Source organism: Eublepharis macularius, chromosome 6 (genome assembly GCF_028583425.1).
Source record: "Eublepharis macularius isolate TG4126 chromosome 6, MPM_Emac_v1.0, whole genome shotgun sequence".
NCBI lineage: Eukaryota > Metazoa > Chordata > Lepidosauria > Squamata > Eublepharidae > Eublepharis > Eublepharis macularius.
This window is the reverse complement of record NC_072795.1, coordinates 11,943,633-11,969,873: the sequence shown is the minus strand read 5'-3', so window position 1 is coordinate 11,969,873 and position 26,241 is coordinate 11,943,633. Positions and strand designations below refer to the sequence as shown.

At 48.2% G+C, this 26,241-nt stretch overlaps 1 protein-coding gene across 2 annotated transcripts in view; it reads left to right on the top strand.

The window, feature by feature from the left end:
* The first annotated feature begins 16,438 nt into the window (after positions 1–16,438).
* Positions 16,439–26,241, top strand: part of CLCN2 (chloride voltage-gated channel 2) — a 95,315-nt gene continuing 85,512 nt past the window's right edge. For both annotated transcript variants that reach the window (XM_054983983.1, XM_054983982.1), the window contains exon 1: positions 16,439–16,506. In XM_054983983.1, the coding sequence (XP_054839958.1) occupies positions 16,453–16,506 (54 nt within the window). In that variant the 5' untranslated portion in view covers positions 16,439–16,452. The remainder of the gene's footprint in view (positions 16,507–26,241) is intronic.

The window sequence follows — 26,241 nt, the reverse complement described above, 5'->3', positions numbered from 1 at the left end:
ATCAGTTTGAACTAGAAACCCAGGTTAAAAAGCATTTGCCCCTACCTTGCTTAGTTGAGATCAATTCAGAATGGCAAACCCTCCACCCCTCCCGCCCAGTTTCTAGCTATCAATCGCACTGTTATCCTCTGGATTGCTCAGGGCAGAATGGATGGGTCTTCATTCCCCAGGGGGAAAGCCCAGTCCAAATCCCTACCCACTATGGAAACTTACCAGGTGACCTTGGACCGGTCACCTCTGAGAGCCTAAACTACCTCACAGGGTTGTTGTAAGGGTCAACGAGATCCATCAGTAAAGGGATAAGAGCCATAAACTTCATTACTGTGTACTGTCTGTTATTGTGGTCTTGCTGGATGGTTTCTGTGTCGTTTAATAGTCAGTCTTAGAATTGCTTATGCTCTATATATCATCGAAGGCTTTCACGGCCGGAGAGCGATGGTTGTTGTGGATTTTCCAGGCTGTATAGCCGTGGTCTTGGCATTGTAGTTCCTGACGTTTCGCCAGCAGCTATGGCTGGCATCTTCAGAGGTGTAGCACCAAAAGACAGAGGTCATTCAGTGACACTGAGAGATCTCTGTCTTTTGGTGCTACACCTCTGAAGATGCCAGCCACAGCTGCTGGCGAAACGTCAGGAACTACAATGTCAAGACCATGGCTATACAGCCCGGAAAATCCACAACAACCATGCTTATGCTGTTTAGCAATTTTTTTTCAATTCTGTTTTCGTTTTATAGCTCTGAAAATTTGCATTTATATACTTTTTTGCACGGTTTCTTGAAATGACTTTGAAATTGACTGTACTGACTCACAGAGTGTAATCTGCCTTGAATCTCAGTAAGAAAGGAGGACTATAAATAAGGTAAATAAAGTAAGTAAATGAATAAATTTATATACCACTTTTTCCCAATGGGAACACAAAGCGGCTTACAACATCACCTTCCTCTCTTCTGTTTTATTTAGTTTTACAACAATCCTGTAAGTTGGCTTAGAGAGAGAGAGAGAGAGAGGGAGGGAGGGAGAGAGAGTGGCCTCAATGTTACTTGGCAAATTGCCCTGGTTGAGCGGAGATTCAAACCTGGATCTTCCAGGACCTCATCCTAACTGCTGTGCTATGCTGTCATGAAGTGGGCTGTCCTAATCCCCTTGACTGAATGTCTTCCAGATTCACAAAAGTAGAATATGAGGATTTAAGAAGAGAGCAAGGATGATTTATCTATTTGTAGTGCACCTCTCTAACACATTCCTAGGGTTGCCATCCTCCAGGTGAATCCTGGAGATCTCCTGGAATTACAACTGAACTCCAGACTACAGTGATCAGTTCTCCTGGAGGAAATGGGCATTTTGGAGGCTGGACTGTACGGCGTTATACCTGTTGAGGTCCCTCCCCTTTGCAAATCCCACCCTCTTTAGGCGCTACCCCCAAATCTCCAGGGATTTCCCAACCTGGAGTTGGCAATCCTTAGTCCCCTGCTAAATTCCAGTATTCTGATATAGGTGATAGTCTAAGTATCTGTAGGATGGAAATCTACCAAAATGACTCAGGGGTGTAGATGGAATATTGGATCAGGAAGAACCTGACTCAAAGTTCTGCTCAGCCTCACATCCCACTGGGAGACTGTGGGCTGGCAGCCGCACTAAGCTAAGCCTACCTCGAAGAGATGTTGTGTGGTTAAAATGGCATCAACCCATCGATAGACGGTCCATGAGGCAGCCATGGTTGTGCTGGAAAGGCAATGGGTTGAATATGGCAGCAATTTCCCTCCAATGGAAGTGGGATGATTTACAGCAGACCAAATGCTTTCTCATGCCATTCCTAGGGGTCCTCTGTCCCTGTAGGAGAAGTATTGGGGGGCATTTTGGGCTGCAGCTGGAGGACGTGGGAAAATCCCTCTCTGCTAATGGCAGTTCCTTCCCTCAGTGGAGATTCTGAGCGGGATCCAACCCAGTACTTTTCCGCAACCGTTGCAGCAACAGAATCGTATCCCGTTCAGTTATTTAGGAGGACCGTGCAGCTATTGACTCTCGGGCGGAGTCCTAAAGCGAGAAGGAAGGAATTACCTCTTCGCTGTGATCGTTTTGCACAATTCTTTGCTGATAAAATCTCTCAGAGCTGCTGCAGCGTGGACACCCTCTGCAGAACAGGGCAGTTTGCTGAGGTGTCCGTTGGACCATCCGGCCTGTTTTGGGATAGCTGCATCTTGGTACCCTTAAACAATGTTGGTAAGATCCTGGGTGCTGTGAAAATCACCACAGCCCTCCTGGCCATCTTGGCTAATAAAATCTTGTCACGACAAGATGAGAGAGCCGCAGATGGCCATTAGTAGAGGGGGAGATCCAGTTTGACCAGAGGAGGTAGTAATTTGTCCACTTTTAAAGAAGCCTTCTTTGGGCAAGAAGGATGCACCCGATTACAGAGTTTCAGATCCAAACTATCCCTTCTTTGGAAGGATAATTGGGGCAGGATTTGCTGGGTGACATCTTCTCTTGACTCATTCCAACCTTGCTTCGGGCTTGGCTATGGTGCAGAAATACCTTTGGTTGTTCTCATACAACCAATTGCGAGTGGATAGGAGTTATTTATCTGTTAATATTATTGGGTTTTTCCATAGCCTTTGACTCAGTGAACTGCTCAGCTTTGTGGAGGCCTTTGGATTTGGGTTTAGAGGAAGAGCGCTTCGGTGATTTAGATCCTATTTATCAGACTGTGTTCCGAAGGTTCTTGTTGTTGATCCTGGTTTTTCCCCCCTAGGAATCTACCCTGCAGCGTCCTACAAGGATCTGTGCTATTTCTCATGCTTTCTAATTTGAATGTAAAGCTATTAAATGAAATTGCATAGCATTGGGATTGGGGGGCCATCAATATGCTGATGACACCCACCTATATATCTCTTTATCTAAGCCCACAGGTGCAGCCATCGGTGTTGTGGGTTAGTACCTGGATGCCGCGTACAAGTTGAACAAGCTGAAGCTGAACCCCGACAAGATGAAGATGATACTGATTGGTGGGATTCATGCTTTGGAGCGGGTGAAGCTCCATACTCTTGATGGAGTTGAGTAACCTTATCTTTTGCTGATTCAGTAAAGAACTTGGGGTTCTATCAGAGTTTGCTGTTCTGTTGGAATAGCAGATGAATGGATTAGTAAGAAGGGTGTTTTTTCAGCTTTATCTAACATGGAAGTTGCCCCTCCCATGACTCAACTGGCCTGAATACCCTGACCATAGTAACCTTGAGACTAGGGGCCAAGCTACACATGACAAATGACACTTGAATGGCAAGTGGATTGAGTGGAGGGCAAGCGAACAGGGAGAAATACACTTGCCATTCAAGTAGTGTCATTCGTCATGTGTAGCTTGGCCCTATACTACTGTAATGCATGTTGCATGGAGCTGCCCTTGAAGACAATTCAGAAACTGTAGCAAGAACAAAATGCAGCTGCTCTCCAGCGGACAAAAGTGAGTCATTCACCACATTTCACCTACCTGAAGATACCTCCACTGGCTGCCTATTTGTTTCCAGGACAAATTCAAGAGTTGGTGTTTACCTTAAAGCCCTTCATGGCCTGGGATTCACTTTTTTACCGGGCCAATTTCAGGGATTGCGATTACAGAGCCCTGTCCTATCTTAGCCCAGCAACACACCATCCTGGGATAGCTGTCCAGGTTGTCCATCCTTCAGAATGATATTCCTGCTTCAAGGTTTCAGCCCCTGGACAACATTAGATTCAAAGCTCAGCAATTTTGTGGGGGAAAGTTTATGAATCCTGTAAATGAATGCTATGCAGCCACGAACAATGCTCCCTACTACATTTACCTGTTACACTCTCAAGAATGTAAGATTCAGGTCCAGTAGCACCTTAAAGACCAACTAGATTTCCAGGGTAGGAGCTTTCGAGAATCAGAGCTCCCTTCGTCAGATAACTTCATATTTGATTAAGGGTGCTCTGACTCTCAAAAACTCCTACTCTGGAAATCTAGTTGATCTTTTATTTAAAAAAAATTCACTTAATAATCATCTGCTATTACTATCATCGATAATCATTTAGATCATATATAAAATCTAAACACATCATCTGAATCATATATTTAAAAACGTCTATACCTATAAAAAGGGAGCCATGTTCCAGAGGACTCACATCTTATCCCAGAGTGCAGGCGTACCAGCACGACCCTAGCAGGGATAAGAGGGGAGTGGCTCCCCACCTACAGCAACCTGATCCAGCACCAATGGGGCCTGCTAGGGCGCTGCCCCCCCCCCCTGTGGCACTTCCCACCTGTGGTGACCGAATCTGGTCCCGGGCTCCTGGTGCCACCCTCCAGTGGTGCTCTCCACCTATGGTGGGCCAATCTGGTGCTGATGGGGCCAGAACAGGCCACTGCTGAGCACACGAGCCTGCCAGGGTGCCTGCCCCCCCATTGTGGCACTGGGGAAGGGGTGATGCTAGGCCTGGCCTTCCTGCCTCCCCCCGCCCCAATCAGGGGGAAATGTCCGGCCCAGCCTCCTGCCTTCCCCTTGATCGGGGTGCTGGGGAGGGGGCAATGCCAGACCCAGCTGCCTTGCCCTCTCCCCGACCAGATCAGGGCGTGGCAGCGGTCGCAATGCCTGGCCCACCTTCCCTACCTTTTCTAGAGCCCATTGTATTTCCCCCCCATAACCGGCTTTGTTACTAGTAATGAATAATCTACTCTCATTTAAATCATATTGTCACCAGTTAAATCAGAACTTTCTTATATATGTTATTTTTTCACTTATATAAAAATTTCTTTCTGTCTGTCTTCATATCTAATAAAAATTGTTCTTAATTATTCTTAATTTTCAACTACGTAATCAAAACTACTTCCCATTTTTTTAAAAAATTCTGAAATTGGGCTGTTGTGTATATAAGATGTTGATTTTGCCCTTGACACATATTTATATAGCTTATTCTTCCATTCCATCAGATCTGGACCGCTTTCTGCCTTCCATTTTGCGGCAAATACTACTCTTGCCGCAGACCAACATGGCTGCCCCTCTGAAATTTCTCCGGAATGTTTGACTGTCTGCTTTATATCTATCTCTTTGTCAGCTACCCTTTATCCCTTGTGTCCTCTAAGAAGCTTAGGACAGTATACATGGTAATCCCCACAACAACCCTGTGAGGTTGAGAAAGGGTGGCTGTGCCAGGACTCCCAATAAGCTTCATGGCCACGTGGGGATTTAACCCCCGGTTCATGGCCACGTGGGGATTTAACCCCCGGTTCATGGCCAAGTGGGGATTTAACCCCCGGTTCATGGCCAAGTGGGGATTTATCCCCTGGTTCAGGGCCACGTGGGGATTTAACCCCCGGTTCATGGCCAAGTGGGGATTTAACCCCCGGTTCATGGCCACGTGGGGATTTAACCCCTGGTTCATGGCCACGTGGGGATTTAACCCCTGGTTCATGGCCAAGTGGGGATTTAACCCCTGGTTCATGGCCACGTGAGGATTTAACGTCTAGTTCATGGCCACGTAGGGATTTAACCCCTGGTTCATGGCCACGTGGGGATTTAACCCCCGGTTCATGGCCAAGTGGGGATTTAACCCCTGGTTCATGGCCAAGTGGGGATTTAACCCCTGATTCATGGCCACGTGGGGATTTAACCCCCGGTTCATGGCCACGTGGGGATTTAACCCCCGGTTCATGGCCACGTGGGGATTTAACCCCCGGTTCATGGCCACGTGGGGATTTAACCCCTGGTTCATGGCCACGTGGGGATTTAACCCCCGGTTCATGGCCACGTGGGGATTTAACCCCCGGTTCATGGCCAAGTGGGGATTTAACCCCCGGTTCATGGCCAAGTGGGGATTTAACCCCTGGTTCATGGCCACGTGGGGATTTAACCCCTGATTCATGGCCACGTGGGGATTTAACCCCCGGTTCATGGCCAAGTGGGGATTTAACCCCCGGTTCATGGCCAAGTGGGGATTTAACCCCTGGTTCATGGCCAAGTGGGGATTTAACCCCTGGTTCATGGCCAAGTGGGGATTTAACCCCTGGTTCATGGCCACGTGGGGATTTAACCCCTGGTTCATGGCCACGTGGGGATTTAACCCCCGGTTCATGGCCAAGTGGGGATTTAACCCCTGGTTCATGGCCAAGTGGGGATTTAACCCCTGGTTCATGGCCACGTGGGGATTTAACCCCTGGTTCATGGCCACGTGGGGATTTAACCCCCGGTTCATGGCCAAGTGGGGATTTAACCCCCGGTTCATGGCCAAGTGGGGATTTAACCCCTGGTTCATGGCCAAGTGGGGATTTAACCCCTGGCCTTCCCATTCCTGGTCTGCCGTGCTTGCCGCTACACCAGACTGACTCTCTCCTCTCGTACAGATTAATCCTCACTGGCATATCTGCGTCAGTCAAGTAGGCCATGGTTCAGGACAGCCATAGAACAATTTGTTTCTTCAAGTGTTGTTCCTGTTTGTGCCTGTACAGCATCCTTTGTTAGCTTTGTGAATTGCATGCCATTTACGGGACAGAGGCGAGGGTTATTTTTCCCACGGGGCAGGGAGGAGGGGGCTGCTTTGAACCTCATATCAGGCCCGTCCCAGACTGCATATCTGAGAGCGAAACTCAGGCATTTTTCTTTACTTTACATTCTAAAGAGCTCATAGCCTGGGGGAGCGGCTAATTTTAATATCAAATGACGTGCCTGGCCAAGGGAAGCTGAACTCCCATCCCATCTTGCCAGAGCCAGCCTAGATAGAATGCAAGTGTGATTCCGATCCAGTAGCCCCTTAAAGACCAACTAGATTTCCAGGGAATGAGCTTTCCAGAGTCCAAGCTCCCTTCATCAGACAGAACGACTGTCTCTAGAAAGATAAGGTGGGAGCTCTTCTCACCTGCATCCCCTTTTAATACTGAAATCAGACACCACGCCCACTTCATACACAAATGGGGCAAATGCACAATTAAACAAAAACAGCTGCCAACATCACATCTAATTTTAGCTTTCCAAGAATGCCTCTCTCCATATGCAATATTCATGTCCAGTCGGATCTTACAGAAATCTTGTTCATCTTTAATGTGCTACTGGACTCGAATCTTGCTGTTCTGCTACACACCAACACGGCTATCCATCTGAAACTATCTTCCCTTATGAGTTCCAGTGCCTGTTAAGATCATATGGAGAGGAATTATAATAGGATCATTCATATCCTGAAAACGGAAACTGCTGCATAGACTTATCAGGAGCAAAAAGGATCGCTAGATAACAACAGAACGCTTCCCTCGCTAGGGCCACAGAATTTAACCTTTGCTGTGGTTTTAGGCACAGCCTGTATGGTGTAGTGGTTAGACTGCCGGACTAAGATCTGGGAGACCCAGGTTCGAATCCCCATTGTGCCCACTGGGTGACCTTAGGCCAGCCACACCATCTTAGCCTAACCTATCTCACAAGGTTGTTGTGAGGATAAATTGGAGGAGAATATTGTAAACCTCTTTGGGGAGAAAGGTGGGGTATAAATGAAGTAATAAAAATAAATAAATGTAAAATAAATAAATAAATAAAAATAACTAAAATAAATAAAAAATAACTAAAGTAATAAAAAATAACTAAATAACTAAATAACTCCATAACTAAATGAGAGAAACCATTTTTCACAACTAAATGAAACCTCCATGCTCAGGGGCAATATACCTTCTCATAGTAGATGCTGGGGACAGAAGGCTGGGAGGGCTTTTGCCTTTTTGTGCTGCTTATGAGCTGACCAGTGCTGGAGACAGGATATTGTGTGACACAATTTGCTTAAGCAAGGCTCTTCTTATTTTATTAATGCTCTGATTAAAACACCATATGCAATAATTAAAATGATACTCATGAGTCATAAGACATGCCCGGTGGCAACAAATTCCTAGATGTTGTACCTGTTTTGTGTGATTGTCTACCTAGACTGTTTAGAACTGTCACCTTGAAAGGTGGCCTTTTGATGCCCTTGGAAAGTATTGCAGAGACCCTTCTTTGATAGCCTTTTACTTCCGTGGGACATACCATATTAGGCCATGGCTGCCATTGCCTTAACTGGGACGCTCTTTCAACGTTTATGGTTTTACTGTGTTTTTCATGAAGGGTGAGCTGCCTTTCGCATGTGAAAAGGCAGGGAAGAAGTTCATCAAATAAATCAAAAATGATTTGCATTGGGAAGCTAGGCTGAATGTATTTTTTTAAATTGCCATATACCCAGATCCGCATCCCTTTCTCATGTCAACTGTCCTCTCTTTGCTACCCACCTCTTTCTGTCACTTGCCAAATGCATTCCACTCGAAACAATGGGTTTAAACTACAGGAGGGAAGGTACCGGCTGGACGTTAGGAAAAACTTCTTGACGTTAAGAGTAATTCAGCAATGGAATGGGCTGCCTAGGGATGTGGTGGGTGTCAGTCTTCACAGAACGGCCCGACGAATCCTCCTCAGGGATGGTTTTGGTTGTTCCTGCATTGAGCAGGGGGTTGGACTAGATGACCCGTAAGACCCCTTCCAACTCTAGGATTCTATGTGTGGGAGAAGTCGAAACAGGCTCAATGGCTCTCTACATACTCTTGTCTAGCCCACCTCTGCTGTCACCTTCTCCAAGCTCTGATGGGTCCTGGAATGAGAAGATGTGTAGGTCACCTCCTTCCTCCCTTGGAGGAAACATTTACAGCCTTTCAGGAACATTAGTTCCCATTTCCCATCGTGTGCTACTTTAGGCAAACCCGTGAGACTCTCATTTGCCGTACTCTGATAGCAATCTCACATTAGGACTATGACATGGAGCCCGGATCAGTAACTACTGCTGCTATTTTGAGAATGGGATGAGATGGGGGGGGTAATACCCCAACCCCCAACAATTTGAAGGTCTGCAGAAACTCGAGTTGCTTGTAGGCCCAATTCAAGGTTCTGGTATTGACCTTTAAATTCCCGTACAGCTTGGACCCAGCATACTTTAAGGACCACTTTCTCTGATATGTTAACTCTGGTCATCTTTGAAGGCCCTACTTCGGGTGCTTTGGCCATCTGAGGTTACATGGGTGGCAACCCGGGAAAGGGACTTCTCTGTCGTGGCACCAAAACTTCGGAACTCCTTCCCCAAAGAGAATTGCCTGTCTCCCTCTGTGTGTTTTTACTGAATTGCCTTAATACTATTTTAAATGTTTTACAATTAAATTTTTCTTTTTATGTTCACCACCTCAGGAATCCTTGGGTAGAAACATTTTAAATTAAGTAACAAATAAATAAACTCCTGATCTCCATTTTAGGAAAACTATAAACTCCAGACCTTAATCTCGTCCAGCATGCTGAGAAACATCTCTTTTGTAGCTATTTCCTTCCCTTTTATACTTAACATCCAATCTGATTAAGAGTTCTAGGGAACATAGTTATCTAACTGAAAGGGGGGTTGTCCAACCAGAAGAGTTAGCCATTTTTTCTTCTCAAATGAGATCACCCAGATTGACATTTCCGTGCATTGATTCCAGTTTACTGGTTATTGCAGTGTCACAGGTGTTGGGAGGACTTTGTCATTCTACAAATATCACTATTACACCTTTTTCTCACACTCCCAGTCAGACATGCAGGGCACCATTCATGGTTCTCTGCATCTCCTTTTTACACTTACAACCACATGAGGCAGTTTACACTGGAAGAGAGTGTTTAATTCAATGTAATCTAATTAGCTTCATGGCTCAGTGGGAATTTGAACCTGCAATCAGTACTCAAGCCAGTGGGGTGTAGAGATTCTGGGAGATTAGGGTTCGAATCCCCTCTCTGCCATGGAAGCGTGCTAAGTGACCTTGGGTCAGTCACACACACTCTCAGAATAATGAAGAGGGAATTCACAGGAGAGAAAGGTGGGGCATACATGAATAAAAATAAATGAATACTTCCCACGGGGTTCTGGCGAAGAAGGGGAAAGCTCCAATTTGTCCCCTTTAGGCAAGTGAAAATTTGAATTGCCTGTAGGCCAGGGTCAGTTTCTCCTATCTGTCTAAAATCTGGAAGAAAGTATCTTTTGCATGAAGGAAATTATCTCTGAAAATTGCATCTATCCGCATTAAGTGAAGAGGGGAGTTATACCTGGCTCGCCACTGAAATGGATAGAGAGAGTTTCCTAATACAACTACCTTTAATCCAGATATTAAAAGAGCCCAGCATGCAATCTTAAATGGACAAAAGAACCAATCTGGAATCTGTTTCTGCCTGCCCTCTCGTTGAGTCTCTCTGCACTAGACGTCTTGGCAAGTGTAGGGAGACACAATGTTAGCCGGGAAGCACAGTTTAAAAAGACAAAGCTGGCAGAGACAGCTTCTCTGAGAGTTTGTTAATTTCAACTTTGCCTCCCTAAGGCTTTGTCAATTTCACCTCTCCAGTCTAAAACTGTGCGGAATCTCAAGAGGGCAGCGAGGAATGGAAACGGGCTGGAGCTGCCTTCCAGAACCTGCCTTGGACCTGGAGAGGTTATAATGGGCTGAAGTTCTGTTCTGGCATTTCACAGCCCCTTCACACAGCTCCAGCCTTTGCCCAGCCACCAGCTCTGTCTTTTTAAACTACCCTTCCTGGCTAACATTTCGTCTCCTGACAAGTGTTCTTCAGGTGTCATATTTTTCATGTAGAGAGATTTAGAAGTTTCAACGCACCCTTCAACACTGCTTTTTGAACAGAGGGAAATGTTCCTGGTTTGCCAACGGCTCCCCTCCCATGTTCCCGCACAACCGAGAAGAACTCCGAAGAGAGCTTGCCGGGCAGACAGTTGCAGCCCTTGATTTGCGGTCAAAGGAAGCAAGAATACAGCATCTACTAAAAGACCTGCCATGTTTCTGCCCACCAGCCCCAGGAGGGAGAAAGTGCTTCTGCCAAAAGGCCCCACGCTGCTCCCTGATTCTGTAACCCGGGAAGGACGGAGAGTGAGAAGGACACACGGCTTTTTGTTCTGCAGACCACCTCCTGCCAAACAGCTGTGCCCGCTTCCAGGAATTCCGCCTCCCGCAAAAACTGCCAGCCACGTGATGCATTGTTGATGTTCTGCTTTTACCCGAGTTGGTCCAAATCAGATGGCAGGATCCTTCTGATGCCCTCCGATAAAGAAGAGTACAGGAAGACTTCTTTAAAGAGTCACTTATGCAACTGGTCCAGCAGGCGAGATTTCCTGACCGTTGGCTCTGAGTATCTTTTTTTTTTTAAACATCCCTTTTTATTGCAATAAATTTGGCATATCAAAGCTAAATGACGCAGCAAAAACTCACCGGATGGGAAACGGGAAGGGGTGGAAATCCACTGAGGATGTACATTAGACACTTAGAAAATGAAATCAGACAAATGACCATAAAAATACAAATTACAAATTAGCGTAAAACACCGCATTTAAGCAGCCCTAAGCCATCGGGATCCTTTGCAATATAATCAATGCAAAGATGTCACTGAGCAAAAAAAAAAATGATTAGAATTAACTAGGCCTCGTGATAGAAGAATCTGAAAACCCGCTCCTCCATGAATGTCTCGTCTCATGCCCAAATATTATCACAGGCTGCTGCGACAGGCGGAAGGGGGACTTCCAGTACTTGGGCAGTAATTTCGGAGGCACATTAAAGGATGCGATTTGCCAAGGCCAGTTTACGATCGGATCTCGTGCCTTGTTCTCTCATTCCCCCAGCTTTGCGGAAAGAACGCCACTCCAGAAATTAGGGGCTGCGTCACGTCGCCACCACATGTGAGAAAGGAGGCCTCAAATATCACACACACACACCAGGCGTTTTCTTGAAGTGGTATTCAGATGTGGCGGCCTGTTAATGTCAGCAACTCAGCGCCTCTAAGGATGCGTTCAAACTGCCGAGAGACCTCTGGGCATTGACCTGGTGTGCTGGGTCCATCCAGATAAAGATCTGCCTGTGGTGGCCTGGTGAAGGCTGGGTCTTTGTTAGTAGCATGACCTTAGTGAAAGCAGGTCAATAGCCCAAGGAGCTGAGTTCGAGAGACACTTTGCTGATCTTGCATGGCCATCTGCTAAGCTGCATCCCAACAATTACGAGAAACTGCAGCGACTGAAGGCCTTCAGTGCTCTCAGCCTAACATACCTCAAAGGGGTGTAATGAGGATAAATTGGACGAGATGATAATGTAAACCAACCTGGTTCCCCACTAAGGAGAAAGGTGGGGTATTAATGAAGTCAATAAATAAAAATAACCATCAGGCTGCCTTATACAGGATCCATCCGTTGCTTCAGCAGCAACCACGTCAACCCAGAGCAGAAGCATAGGGTCAAACTAAGAGCCTGTTTGGTGTAGTGGTTAAGAGCGGCAGGACTCTAATCTGGAGAACTGGGTTTGATTCCCCACTCCTCCACTTGAAGCCAGCGGGGTGACCTTGGCTCAATCACAGCTCTCTCTGAGCTCTCAGCCCCACCCACCTCACAGGGTGATTGTTGTGGGGATAATAACAACACGCTTTGTAAACCACTCTGAGTAGGCATTAAGTTGTCCTGAAGGGCAGTATATAAATGTTATTATTGTTATTATTAGATTCTCGGATTCTGGAAGCACTTGACAAAAAGCTTAACCGACGAACCTTCTTTGGCTGGAAGAGACACGGCACAGCACCACGGAAACAAGAGATCTCTGGCAGCCCACCCGTGTCTCTTGGATGCTCCATGCGCAGTGTAAATGGCGATGGTATTAGGGCAAAGAGGTACCCTGCAAACTCCTGATCTTGCCACTCCAGTTCTGGGGAGCAGCAGGTTTGAATCCTTACTCCGTGCTGTACGTTTTGCTGGGTGATCTTGGGCCCGTCACCCTCTCTCATGCTAGTTTATCGCACAGAGTTGATGTCATGAAGGTAAAAATGTAGTCATGCGAGATGTAAATATCTAAATATATAAATCTGGGACCTAGGCAGGTGCTCTGCTACAGAAAAGGCAGGTTCTTAGGGATGCCAGAAAAGACAGGTTATTAGGGATGCCAACTCTGGCTCGGGAAATTCCTGGAGATCTGGGAAGAGAGCCTGGGAAAGGCAGAGTTTGGGCAGGTGAAGGAGCTCAGTGGAGATATGATCCACAGAATCTACTCTCCAAAGTGGCCATTTCCTCCAGGGGCAGTGATCTCTGTCTCCTGGAGAGCAGCTGTCATTCCAGGAGATCTCTAAGATCCACCTGGAGGATGGCAACCCGACAGGCTATAGATAAGACACACAACCCAAACAGAAGGCCGCTGTTCACATTCCCAAAGGGACTGTCAGCTTCCAAAATCTCGCTGGGTTTCAGAAGCAGAAATCTTTTTGCCGCACTGACTCGCGTTCATGACAGCTGTGTTGGTCTGCAGTAGAAGAGCAAGATTTGGACCCAGTGGTGCTACTGGACCTAAATCTTGCTCTCTGAACTGAGTCACTCATTCCAGAACGGCAATCCCTTCCAGGGCGCCTTGAAAACTTACGTTTCTGCAACTGGCCTCAGTATCCCCATGGGATACTGTTTCGACAATAACATTTGATTTATGTACCGCCCTTCAGGACAACTTAACGCCCACTCAGAGCAGTTTATAAAGGGTGTTATTATTATCCCCACAACAATCACCTTGTGAGGTGGGTGGGGCCGAGAGAGCTCTAGAAGAGCTGTGATTGACCCCAGGTCACCCAGCTGGCTTCAAGTGGAGGAGTGGGGAATCAAACCTGGCTCTCCAGATTAGAGTCCTGCTGCTCTTTTTAAAAACACTTTATTTTCCATTTATAATATCTTTAACAACATAAACAATAACATTTTAATCAACGTCAACAATTAAATATCTGCAGAAGTATTCCAATGCAGTCTACAAACAAGATAAGATGCTGCATCATAAACAGACCATACCAACAGGTATCCTAGATCACGTGTTAAGATAAGATTCCAAGCAGTTTATAGTTATAGGTCAGTATACTTCTGAGAATAGCAATAAAGCTGTATTTGAGTGGTTCTATAGTGCTAGATTGGTCGTTGCAGGAAATAAATTCTAGAAATGGGAACCACGTTTCTAGGAATGAAGACTGATAATTACAGTTTTTCTTGTATTTTAATTGATCCACTATCTTCTCCATAATAATAATAATTTTAAAATCCCACACTTTGTTAAACCAGTTGGTACGCTCTTAACCACTACACCAAACTCAATCCTGTTTCAAGTGGGGACTGGTGCAAACTTTTCTTCTGAGTTAGGGATAACTAGTCTCTCCCCATGAAGTCCTTCTTCTACATCTAGGGTTGTCAATGCCTCCTGGTAGGGCCTGGGGATTTTCCATAATTACAACTAATCTCCAGCCTACAGAGATCAGTTCCCCTGGAGAAAACAGCTGCTCTGGAGGGACAACTTGATTCAAGGTTTTGGTATTAACCTATAAAGCCCTATGCGGACTGGGACCGGTGTATCTGCGGGACCGCCTCTCCCTATATGAGCCCGGGAGGATGCTTCGATCCAGTGACAAGCAGCCGTTAATGGTCCCTGGCCGCAGGGAGGCCCGCCTAGCATCGACCAGAGCCAGGGCCTTTTCGGTCCTGGCTCCAACCTGGTGGAACGCTCTGTCTAAAGAGACCAGGGCCCGGCTGGATTTGTTATCCTTTCGCCGGGCCTGCAAGACGGAGCTGTTCCACCAGGCATATGGTTGATGTTGGTTGGGCCTCCCCGCCAGCCAACTAGCGGAAAACATTCTCCCCTACTAGAAATATCTACCACCCAGCCTGTTAAATACTTTTGAAGATGGTTGGGTGGTGGTTTTTGGAGAAGTCTGCTGTTGTTCGTTTTAAATATTTATGTGGTTTTATTGGTTTTAAAGCTATATGTATTTTAAATTACTATACCGATTGTAATCCGCCCTGAGCCTGCTGATGAGGGAAGGGCGGAATAGAAATCGAATTAAATAAATAAATAAATGACATTTTTTATTTTTATTTATGTCATTCATAAGTCCGCCTTTTTCACTGGGACTCAAGGCGGATTACATAGAACAAGATTAGTACAATCAATATCAAGGCCATTTCCATAAACAATGGGCCAAGCTACAGGTGAGGAATGACACTTGAATGGCAAGTGAACAGACTCACGTGTATTCCTCCCTGTTCAATTGCACTCCACGTGCACTCCACTCGATCATTGAGTGGAGTGCAAGTGGAGTGCAATTGAACAGGGAGGAATACATGCGAGTCTGTTCACTTGCCATTCAAGTGTCATTCGTCACTTGTAGCTTGGCCCAAAGCCATAGAGTAAATAGGTACAAGTTTACAAAGACATAGCTTTAGCAAGAATCCAATACAGAGTTGAAGAAATGCTGAAACAGAATATAAGCAATTCTAGGACTGCAATTAGACAACACAGAACTACCCAGTAGGGTCATACTTGAGGCACAGGTAGCCCATAGGAGCACATAATTAAAGCAACAGATAAGATGAAAGGCAACATAGTGGTGAAATCTAGGGCCCCTAACTCATTAGTGAAGCATCTGAGACCCCCTCCCTACAATATAGCCCTCCTATCGGAGTAAAAAGCATTTTTGAGTAATTCGGCTTTTCATTGTTTGTGGAAAGCTAGGAGAGTGGGGGCTCTGAGTCCTCCTGACCTCTTCAGGCAGGCTGTTCCACAGGGTAGGGGCCACCACAGAGGAAGCTGTGTAGGGGCTGCTGTTGATTTCACCCATGTGCAGGCTGGCATCTGCAGGAGACCCTGTTCAGATGAGCGAAGCTGCCCTGGAGGGATCTAGTAGGGTTGCCAGCCTCCAGGTAGTGGCTGGAGATCCCCCAGAATTACAACTGGTCTCCAGGCCACAGAGATCAGTTCACCAGGAGAAAATAGCTACTTTGGGGGGTGGGCTCTGTAGAATTATGCCATGCCAAGGTCCTTCCCCTCCCAAACCCACTTTCTCCAGGTTTCACCCTGTAAATCTCCAGGAATTTCCCAACTTCGAGCGGGCAACCCTAGGACCCAGGGAGGGAGGCGGTCCTGTAGGTATGCCTGGCCGAGGTATGTGATAACCAATACCTTGAACTGAGCCCCAGGGTACCCTCTCCCCAAACCCTGCTCGGCCCAGGCTTCGCTCCCAGGAGTTGGCAACCCTCTCCTCGCTTCCCCGGGACGGCGCCCCACTGCAAGAACGAGGCCTGCTCGCGAGAAGCAGCGGTCGCCCCCCCGGGGCACTTCCCCTCCGCCAGCCCCCTGCCTCATTCCGGTTCCAGCCGGGCTGGGGCGCGGGAGCCCGGGGGGCGGGCGAGGAGGGGCGGGGCGGACGGGCCAGCCCCCGGGCCCGGCGCCTTTAGCCGGTGCCCCCGCCCGCCGTGCCGCAGAGCCGGCGCCTTGCCTCCCTTCGCTTCCCTTCGCAGGCGGAGCGCCCGTCCCGGGACCTCCTCCCCGGCCCGCCCCGTGCGGGAGGCGTGGGGAAAGGCGGCGGAGGCCGGAGGGCAGCGGCAGAAGGCGAGGCGGCCGCCCGAGCGCGGGGACTGGCGGCCGGGATGGCGGCGGACGGCGGCCTGGAGCAGCGGGCGCTGCAGTACGAGCAGACGCTGGTGAGCGGGCCGGGGGCCGGGCGGGCATGTGGGCGGGTCGGACCGGGCAGGCGTCCCTCCTTCCTTCCCTTTGCAGCCGCCCTGCGACGGGCACCTGTTTTCGGCCTCAGCGAGCTTCCCGGGGCTCTCCCAAGCTGACACCCTGGGAGTCGAGTTGGCGCTTCTGGACCCCGATCTTGCCCTTCTGCAAGAGAGCGCCTCTGGCCATGTGCAGAGTGCCACTCCCGGGCGGGCATCCACGTGTGCGTCCGAGGCAAAGAGTGGTTGGGTGAAGGGACGAGCCAGGAGGCGTGCTGTGCGCGCCAGGCAGGGAGAGTCCGTCAGTTCTTCCGTCCCTCTGCCGCTACCCTGCGATGGGATCTCGTTTTCAGCGCCAGGGTTGCAAAAAGGGGGCCGTGCCTCTGGTCATGTGCAGAGTGCCGCTCCCGAGCCCTTATTAGCAGGGTTGCAGGGCGTCCACGCGTGCGTCCGTGGCAGAGGGTGGTTGGGAGAAGGGACGAACCGGGAGGCGTGCCGCGGGGGCCGGCAGCCTGCCGGGGAGGGTCCATCCGCCCGTCCCTCCTACTGCCTTGCGCCGGGCACCTGTTTTCAGCGCCTGGATTGCAAGAAGGGGAGAGTGCCTCTGGTCATGTGCAGAGTGCCGCTCCCGCATTCCCCGGGCTGCGGGGCGTCCACGCCTGCTTCCCAGGCAGAGGGTGGTGGGGAGAAGAGGCGAACCAGGCGGCTTTGCAGCTCAGAATCCCCGGATCGCTTTTGCGGAACCTCTTGGGGAGAATCCCGAGAGTGCCTCTGAGCATGTGCAGCGTTTTTTCTTTCGCCACCGGGGGAGAGGCGGGTGGGGAGTCCTCTAACCCTGCCAGGGGCACTTGCATGAGGAGCAGTTGGTGTCAAGAGGGCACGGAAGGGAACCAGCTAAAGGGCTTTTTTGGTGCTACTTATAAATGTGCCCGGCCCAGAGCCATTGGCACAGGCTTTGGCTATGGCAAGGGAAAGCAAGAATCCCGGAGACTCTGGGAATAGGAGCCTCCCAGGAGGGCATCTGGCAGCCGGCTGTTCCCTGTGGGCACTTCCAGGATGGCTGGTGCTGCCTGTAGGAGTCTCTGGAGAAGGGTCGGTTTGGGATGGGGGCAGCAAAAGCACGCCAAGAAAGGGTTAAAGATCTTGAGTAGAACCAGAGAGGTCAGACTAGAATCTGAGAGAGCCGGGTTCAAATCTCCACCCTCTGGGTGACCTGGGGTCCATTGCGCTCTCTCTCTCCGCTTTAGCTGTTTGTTTATTTAGAACATTTTAATGCCGCCTCTCCGGGAACCTGCCCAAGGCAGTTTACGAAATAAGCAACCTCGCAGGGTTGTTGTGGAGGGGGGAGAACTCTGTCCACTGCCCTCAGCTCCTTGTAAGAAGAGCTGGATAAATGTACAAAAATAAATACACCGTCAAGATGGGTTGAGGGAGGTGGAAGGGAGAATCTCACGGCCCAGTGGTGAGTGAACGATGCCAGAGGGAGTCAGTCCATTGGGCTGCTGTGAACACCACATATTGAGTGTCTGCACACTTACTGTGGGTCAATGCCTCTCTTTGAACGCAGCGCTTGGATGGGGTAGCGAAATCGTTCAGTGTGTCTTAGTCCCTCTGTAATGTGTTATGGTGGGGGAAGAGCTGGTGACAGAGACCTTCTGGAAGTAGGCATGGATCCAGAGACTGCAAATGTTGAAGCTGGAGGACCTTTGAACGGACCACGCTCTCAGCCTAACCTACCTCACAAGGATGTTGTGAGGATAAAATGGAGGAGAGGACAATGTAAGCTGCTTTGGGTCCCTGTGGGCAGGATGCAAGTGACCTAATAAATAATAAATAAAGTTGTGGCTGGCTATTTTTTATTTATTTATTTAACTTCATTTATACCCTGCCTTTCTCCCCAGTGGGCATAGAGCAGCTTATGTCATTCTTCTCTCCTCATTTTTATCCTCACACCAACAGCCCTGTGAGGTAGGTTAGGCTGAGAGTATGTGACTGGCCTCAGGTCTCTCAGAAAGCTTCCATGGCAGAGCAGGGAATCAAACCTCGATCCAACACTACACTCAGAGGAGTTAGCCATGTGAGTCTGTAGTTGCAAACATAGTAAAGAGTCTAGTAGCACCTTTAAGACTAACTAGCTTTATTGTAGCTTAAGCTTTTCGGCAACCACGGCTGCATCTGATGAAGAGAGCTGTGGCTCTCGGAAGCTTATGCTACAATAAAGTTGGTTAGTCTTAAAGGTGCTACTGGACTCTTTACTATTTTAACCACTACACGACGCTGGCTCTCAAACCACAAATGTTAATAATTCCATATACAACAGTTGCAGAGTTCATAATATACACGCATGCAGGTTTTTTAATTCCGCACCTACTACTTTTGCATTATTTGGGGCAGAATTATTTTGACAGTACACTTTCATCATAAAAGAACTGCATATGGGCTAGATGGCAGGCGGTAGGGAACATGCCTGGAGGGGGGGGGGTGTCAGTGGGGAATGGGGTCTTGGGTGAGCCCCCAAATGGTAGATTCTGCTACTGGGGGCCGACTTCTCAGGGCATTGCCAAGAGACTGTGTATGCTGAAGCGGGCATAACTGGTTGGTAGGACGACCAAAAGTGGGCACTGCCGAAGGGTAAATTTTGTTTTACGGCCGCTTTCGATGGAAGAGGTGGTGGTGCTCTTAACAGGTGACAATTTATAGGTGCTATTGTCACCATCTATATAAAACTCAGAAGGGGGGCATAGCTTAGCGGTAGGTCATGTGTTTGGCATGCATGAAGTTTCAGGTTCAATCGCTGGCATTGCCACTGTGAAAGAACTTGGGCAGAAAGACTGGGCAGGAGCCTCTGCTAAAGACCTTGGTGAGCCGCTCCCACTTGGAGCAGATGGCGTTGGGCCTGAAGCAGCATAAGACAGCTCTGTATGTTCATTAACTTGTGTGTCCTGGTCACGTGGGGCTTACCGTTTGTGGTGCTCTTTCAAAGGTGCATATGCTCTGAAAGCCCACACTCACCAAGAGACTGAGAGGCACTGGGAGATCGGAGGATCAATGGATAAGGAATAGTGTCATATATATATATATCCCCCCTTCCAATGTTTGAATCAAAATCAGCACTGTAAGCTGCGTTGTTGAGTGGAAGATGGAGGGAGAGGGGATGCTTAACCTCTTTCCCTTCTCTTTATTCTTTCCCCAAGCTTTTTTTGCCCTGTTGGAAAGAAGGCGCCAAGATCTTCTCTCCCGTGTCTTCAAAACTGTAGGACCTCTCTGGTCCTGACGGAAAAAAGGATCTCCATGTTACGTGGTAGAACCGCAGACTGTATCGCTTCAGTAGAAAAGAGCAAGAGTCCAGTAGCACCTATAAGACTAGCAAAATTTGAGGTAGGGTAAGAGCTTCCGTGAGCCACAGCTCGCTTCGTCAGATGCCATCTGACGAAGTGAGCTGTGACTCACGAAAGCTGCTACCCTACCTCAAATTTTGCTAGTCTTATAGGTGCTACTGGACTCTTGCTCTTTTCTACTGCTACAAACAGACGAACGTGACTACCCCATCTTGTACTATAAATGGTAGAATCGTCTTTTGGAACGGTCCCCAATGCAACAAATTCCTTCCATGAATAAACGAACTCATTGAAGACTGAGCCACCTGAAAGTTTTCTTCCTGAAGGTGGTAGCTTATGGGGGGGGGGGTTGTTTGCAGTGAGGAAGGCTCACCCCCCCCACCCATATGCTCCCCTCCCATTCTTGATTCTCCCTCATTTTGCATTGGGTCCTGTCGGGTCCACCTCTCTGTTGGGACAAAATAGGTGTCATTGAGGCAGCTTTCCCAGCTAGGCTTCCCCCTCCCTCCTGCTTCGAACTTGCTTGCTGAATTCCTTTGCCCGCAAATGAAACTTTTTGCATTGCTGGGCTTATTTCCATCCCTCCCAGCTGTTTGTGCTTCCTTCGCCTTTCCGTTTAAACCCCCCCCCCCCATTAACTGACTTCTGATGTTTTTCTGGCAGTTTTCCACAGGAGCACATGGCCCGAGACCCCTCCACAGGCAGACAGAAGAATCTCCCTTAATCTCCTTCCCTGCCATCATGCCTTGACCTCCTTTTCTTCTGTTCTCTTCTGCGCCTCCCCTCCCGCCGCTGCCCCCACTCTCACAACCACACATTGGGACCCCTTTCCTAGTAAATGGCTGAAGCTTGTTTCTTGCTGGTGATCCCAACTTCCTGGCAAGTGCTTGATGGGGCGACTGTATAAAGTAGAGTCAATGATAACATTTGTCTTGCGCATGATCCGGGTCCAGGAGCACCTTAAAGACCAACTAGATTTCCAGGGATGTAGATCAAGATGGGTAGCCGTGCTAGTCTGGCTGCAGCTGTAGAAAAGAGCAACAATCCAGTAGCACCGACACACAAAATTTGTGGTGGGGTATGAGCTTTCGTGAGTCATGAGCTTTCAAAAGCTCATACCCTACCACAAATTTTGTTAGACCTGTAGGTGCTCCTGAACGCTTGCTCTTTTCTAGATTACCAGGGTATGAGCTTTCGAGAGTCGACGCTGATTTAATTTGTCCTGACACTCTGTTTTGCAATACCCTTCCCACCCTTTGCCTAGGTTATAAAGACTCCTACCTTTTCCACTCTATGAATGTGACAGAGAGCTCATTCCTTGGAAATCTAAGGTGCTTCTGGACTTACGTCCTGCTTTTCTACTACAGACCAACACGGCTGCCCTCCTGAAACTATTTTTCTTGGGCTGCTGCTTCTTTGGCTACTGCATGGCAGAGGGGGGAAACTTCTAAAGTGTTTATTCACTTTATCTCTGCTTTATTACAACCTCTAAAAAGAGCCAGTATTTACCCAAAAGCGAAATGACCCTGAATGTAAGAGAGCCCCACCCTTTAACAAGTTACACGCTTGTATGCCAATGTAAGACAACCTCTTCTTTTTGACTACCCATTGTGGAGGGGGGGACACCCCAGTTTCCCTTTTACATTAATACAGTAAAATGAGGCTAGGCCGAACACAAGAGCCCCTTCACAAAGACAAGCTATCGTTTGATGGGTGAAGCAGACTGCAGGGCTGGAAAAATAAGATTCCTCAAGATACCTCTTCAGTTTCTAGGATATCCGGTTCCCCCAGCGCCCAGGTCTGATTCCCCCATGAACAGCTATCTCTCAGTGACTGCAATAACAGATGATGGCTTGCATGTGTGAATGGACCATCAGCTATAAAATGTCAAATCCCCTGTAGCACTCAGGTGCAGGAGTGCTTGGACTGAGGTGGACTGAAGACTCCCTGGGTTCGATTCCCCACTGAACCAAGATGCTGACCTGGAGCCGGCTGTTCTCTCTCTCTTAACCTAACCTACTTGGCAAAATTTTGGAGAGGGTAAAATGGGGGTGAATGTAAGAAGAGGCCTGCTGCATCAGACCGGTGGTCCCTCTAGTCTAGTCATATATATGGGGTATAAAGGTGATAATTCCCCTTCTGTTAAACATTTCCGTCAATGAATGTCTGATTAACCTGCCAGGTCCTATGTAACTTTCTTTTTTATTTAATTGATTTTTTTATTTTAATAGAAAGATTAAAATTCCATTAAAAGGAAAAGGAAAAAGGAAGTATATATAAGAAGAAAGAAAAAAAGGAAAGAAACAGAAAATAAGTTTTAAAAAGAGAAGAAATACATTTTCAAAAGGCCATTTTCAATTGGTCTTTTACATCAGGGTGTATTTATGTGGCCAGTGAGAAACAGAAAATGTTTTTTGAAAATGCTTGAAGAGATAGAGTGGTGGATCAAGAGAGATCTGATTATGATTGGGACTTTCAATGCGGGGTGGTGAGTGATTCTGCACACGTTGGATAATGCACTTCCAGTCCTCTTTATAGATCATTTGGAATGGATTTTTTTTGTGTGCGGAACAAAAAATCCACCTCAAACGATTGATAAAGTGCACTGAAAGTGCATTATCCAACATGTGCGGAATCAGCCTATATCTAGTTCTTAGCGGGCCAACGGCAGGGCATAGATGCGGAGGCCTTCCCTCAATGTTGCTTTCTGGCATGGGTGGAGAGTTCGTCAAGCCATAGCTGACTTATGGCAACCCCTGGTGGGCTTTTCATGGCAAGAGACTATCAGAGGTGGTTTGCCATTGCCTGTCTCTGCAAACCTGGTCTTCGTTGGAGGTCTCCCATCCAATTACTAACCAAGATCGACCCTGCTTAGCTTCTGAAATCGGTCTTCAGAAGTTTATTGCCTTTGAATATGGAGGTGGGAGAGGGCTGTGTAGCTCCATAATGGATAAAAATAATCTGAGCGGGTGGGGTGAGTTTTCCTTGCCTTGAGGAGCAGGCAAGCTAAATTTCAGCAGTGGGAGGGCTAAGTAGGGGGAGGCTGAAGAGACTGACGCGCGTCACGCGCCAAGGCACACCTCACATGTAGAGGAAGACGGCATTTAACTTTTTGCCTGCTAGCCATTTGCCTGGTTATAATTGCTTCAGGTACCCCCTCTCCACTGAACTTGACATCAGCGGCAGTGCCTTTCTGTGGGGAATAAAAGCTCAGGGTGGGGTAGGGTGGTAGAGCTGTTTGAAACACACAATGTTGTTTGTTTTCACCTCGGAGTTGAAACTGAGAGGCTCCTGTTTATTTTTCTGTTTATTTATTTATTACCCTTTAGTCCCACCCTTTTTATAAGCAGCTCAGAACGCCAGGCATTGTTTTCTGCTCTTTCCTTTTTTGTCACAACAGCCCTGCGAGGTAGATGAAGCTGAGAGACAATGACTGGTCCAAAGGCCAGTCATGGCGAGTGAGGATTCAAACCCAGGTTTCCCCAGCACTAACTTGGGCATACGTCCCCCAATCCACCACATGGGTATGGCACCATTTTAGGAGGGGAAAAAAGCCACAGGGTCCCAATTCTGCTGGGGACTGCGGCAAGGGACAGGCAAGAAGCTCTTAATAATAAGAACAATAATAACATTCGATTTATATACTGCCCTTCGGAACAACTTAATGCCCACTCAGAGCAGTTAATACAGTATGTCATTATTATCCCCACAACAAAACACCCTGTGAGGTGGATGGGGCTGAGAGAGCTCTGAGAGAGCTGTGACTGACCCAAGGTCATCCAGCTGGCTTCAAGTGGAGGAGTGGGGAATCAAACCCGGTTCTCCAGATCAGAGTCCTGCCCTCTTAACCACTACACCAAACTAGCTCTTGTCTCTCCCTTCTCCCCAAAAGATTTCCAGAGATGAAATGGCTGCTGTGATGGACTCAGGGACATGGCGTCATCTAGTTTGATCCACAGACTGCAGTTGGGTGGCTCACCTCTCTGACTGCTCCTCCATACCAAAAAAATTCCATCCAAGTAGAAAGCTAGCCTTTCAAGGGGAAGGCTAGATTAGAACTCTCCTCCACCACTCATGTCATTTTCAGTCTGTAATTCATGGAAGAGGGGGATGGATGGAATTGAAAGGAGGCAGAAGTCGTGCTAGAGAGGGTTTCTCTCCCAGTTGCTGGAAGACCTGGATAAAGGAAGGGTCTGGAAGCCATAGGGGAGGTCAAGGGGAGGGGCTGTGGCTTGGTGGCAGAGCCTCTGCTTGGCATGCTGAAGGTACCGGGTTCAATTCCCAGCATCTCCAGTTAAAATGCTCTGTTGGGAGGTGATGCAAAAGACCTCTACCTGAGACCCCGGATAGCAGTTGCCAGTCTGAATGGACAAGACCTTGCTAGACCAAAGGATCAGTTCTACTCAGAAGCAAGCATTGTGTTATTCCATGGGGCTTACTCCCAGGAAAGTGTCCTTAAGCGTGAAAACCAAAACTATTCTTCGCTCTAAGGCAGCTTTCTGCTTGTCCGAAATGGAAGCCCTGATCGGTGTTTTTCCTCCCGCTCTTTGCAAAAAGCCTTGTGGGATTTAAGCAAGCGCCCCGGTGCCTGGAGGTTCCAGAGGCAAAACTACAAAAAAAAAAATTAGCTTGGCTTCTTAGCAGGGGAACAAGCTGTTTAGGGGATAAAATGTACCTGCTGAGGCCAAAGTCCCAGGACTGTGATGGAGAAGGGACAGCATGGTTTATCGCTCTTTTGGCCGCCTTAGGGAGGATTACCACAGTCTGGGGTTAACTGACGCTACCCTTTCTCTCCTCCCCCCCCCTGTTCCTTTTCACCCCTGCTCCTGTCCACTTTTCTAACAAAAGGGTGGGCTGCCAATGATGCACTTTTTGTTCTTCTACTGGGGGAAAATGCCTTAGGGCTGTCCCGTGTGCAAGCAGGGAAGGCACCGGGCCTCGGAAGAGAGTCGTGCAGTGGTTCGCGTTGGACTAAGATCTGGGAGAGATGGGTTCAAATTCCGCCAGAACCATGAATCTCACTTTGGGCTGGTCATTCTCTCTCTGCCTAACCTACCCCCAGGATTGTAGTGAGGACGAAAGGGGGGTGGGATGCAGCCGCCTTGAGAGTCTGAGAGGGATAGCAACGGAGAAAGAGATACGGCGCTTTGCAGGTGGAAAGTCCCAGTTCTGCCCCTGGGGTCTCCAATTCAAAGGCTACGGTGAGCGGCTGACAGTCATCATGGACAAGACTGGGTTGAAATGCCCGACGATCTGTTTCAGGAAAAAGGCATATTCATATGCTCGCATTCCTTGCTTTGGCAGTTATGGTCCAAAATCATGGAATTTGGGATCGGGCATCGAATGCACCATTATTTCTCTCAACCATAGATTAAATCAGATATTTTGCTACCGTTCCCATGAGGTCATATTGAAGTGAAGGCACTATTTGACTTTATCCTGCTAACCAGGGCTTTTTTTTCTGGGAAAAGAGGTGGTGGAACTCAGTGGTGGAACTCAAGACCGCACAATGGCGTCACTTTGGGTCAGCTGGAACAGGGGGGAGTTTTTTAAAGTTTAAACGGCCCTCGGTGAAAATGGTCACATGGCTGGTGGTCCCGCCCCCTGATCTCCAGACAGAGGGGAGTTTAGATTGTCCTCCGTGCTGCTGTGCGGAGGGCAATCTAAACTTCCCTCTGTCTAGAGATCAGGGGGTGGGGCCACCGACCATGTGACCATTTTTAAGAGGTGCCAGAACTCCGTTCCACCGCATTCCAGCTGAGAAAAAGCCCTGCTGCTAACAGGCATTGGTAAACCTCCACGAATGCATCCGAAATCCTTTTAGAAAGCCATGTTTTCACAAAGAGATGACTGGAAAAGGCTTTGCTTTTTTCCTTCTGTGTATCGCTGCCTATGTAGGGGGGTTGCTTAGCTTGGGGGTGCCCCAGAAAACTTTCTGCTGCTGTGATGTTCAAAAACATCCCCCCTTCCAATGGAATGTGTAACTGTTTAGGAGGAGATGCCGTTGGTGTGCACACTGCTGCCGTTGGCTAACACCAAAGGGGCTTGGAAGATCACGGCAATAGGTGAATGCTGAGTGGGGGAACAGCCACAGCGAGAGAAAAACCTGGAGTATTCACATGCCCCTTAGTTTCCAGTTTGGTCTGGGATGCCCGTCAATCTCTGCTGCTCTGCCTACTGGGTGGGAGGCAGCCCTGGCCGTAGAAGAAAAAACAGGTTGAGAGGAAGAAGGTTGCATAATATGGTGGGCGCACGTTGTGGGTTGGTGGCACATGATGTCAGCTTGATGGTGCAGTGGCACTGCCGCACACTTGTGATGCGATGCCTGTGTCTGGCGAACTGAGAGGCTCTGCTTCAAATATTTGCATACACGTTTGCA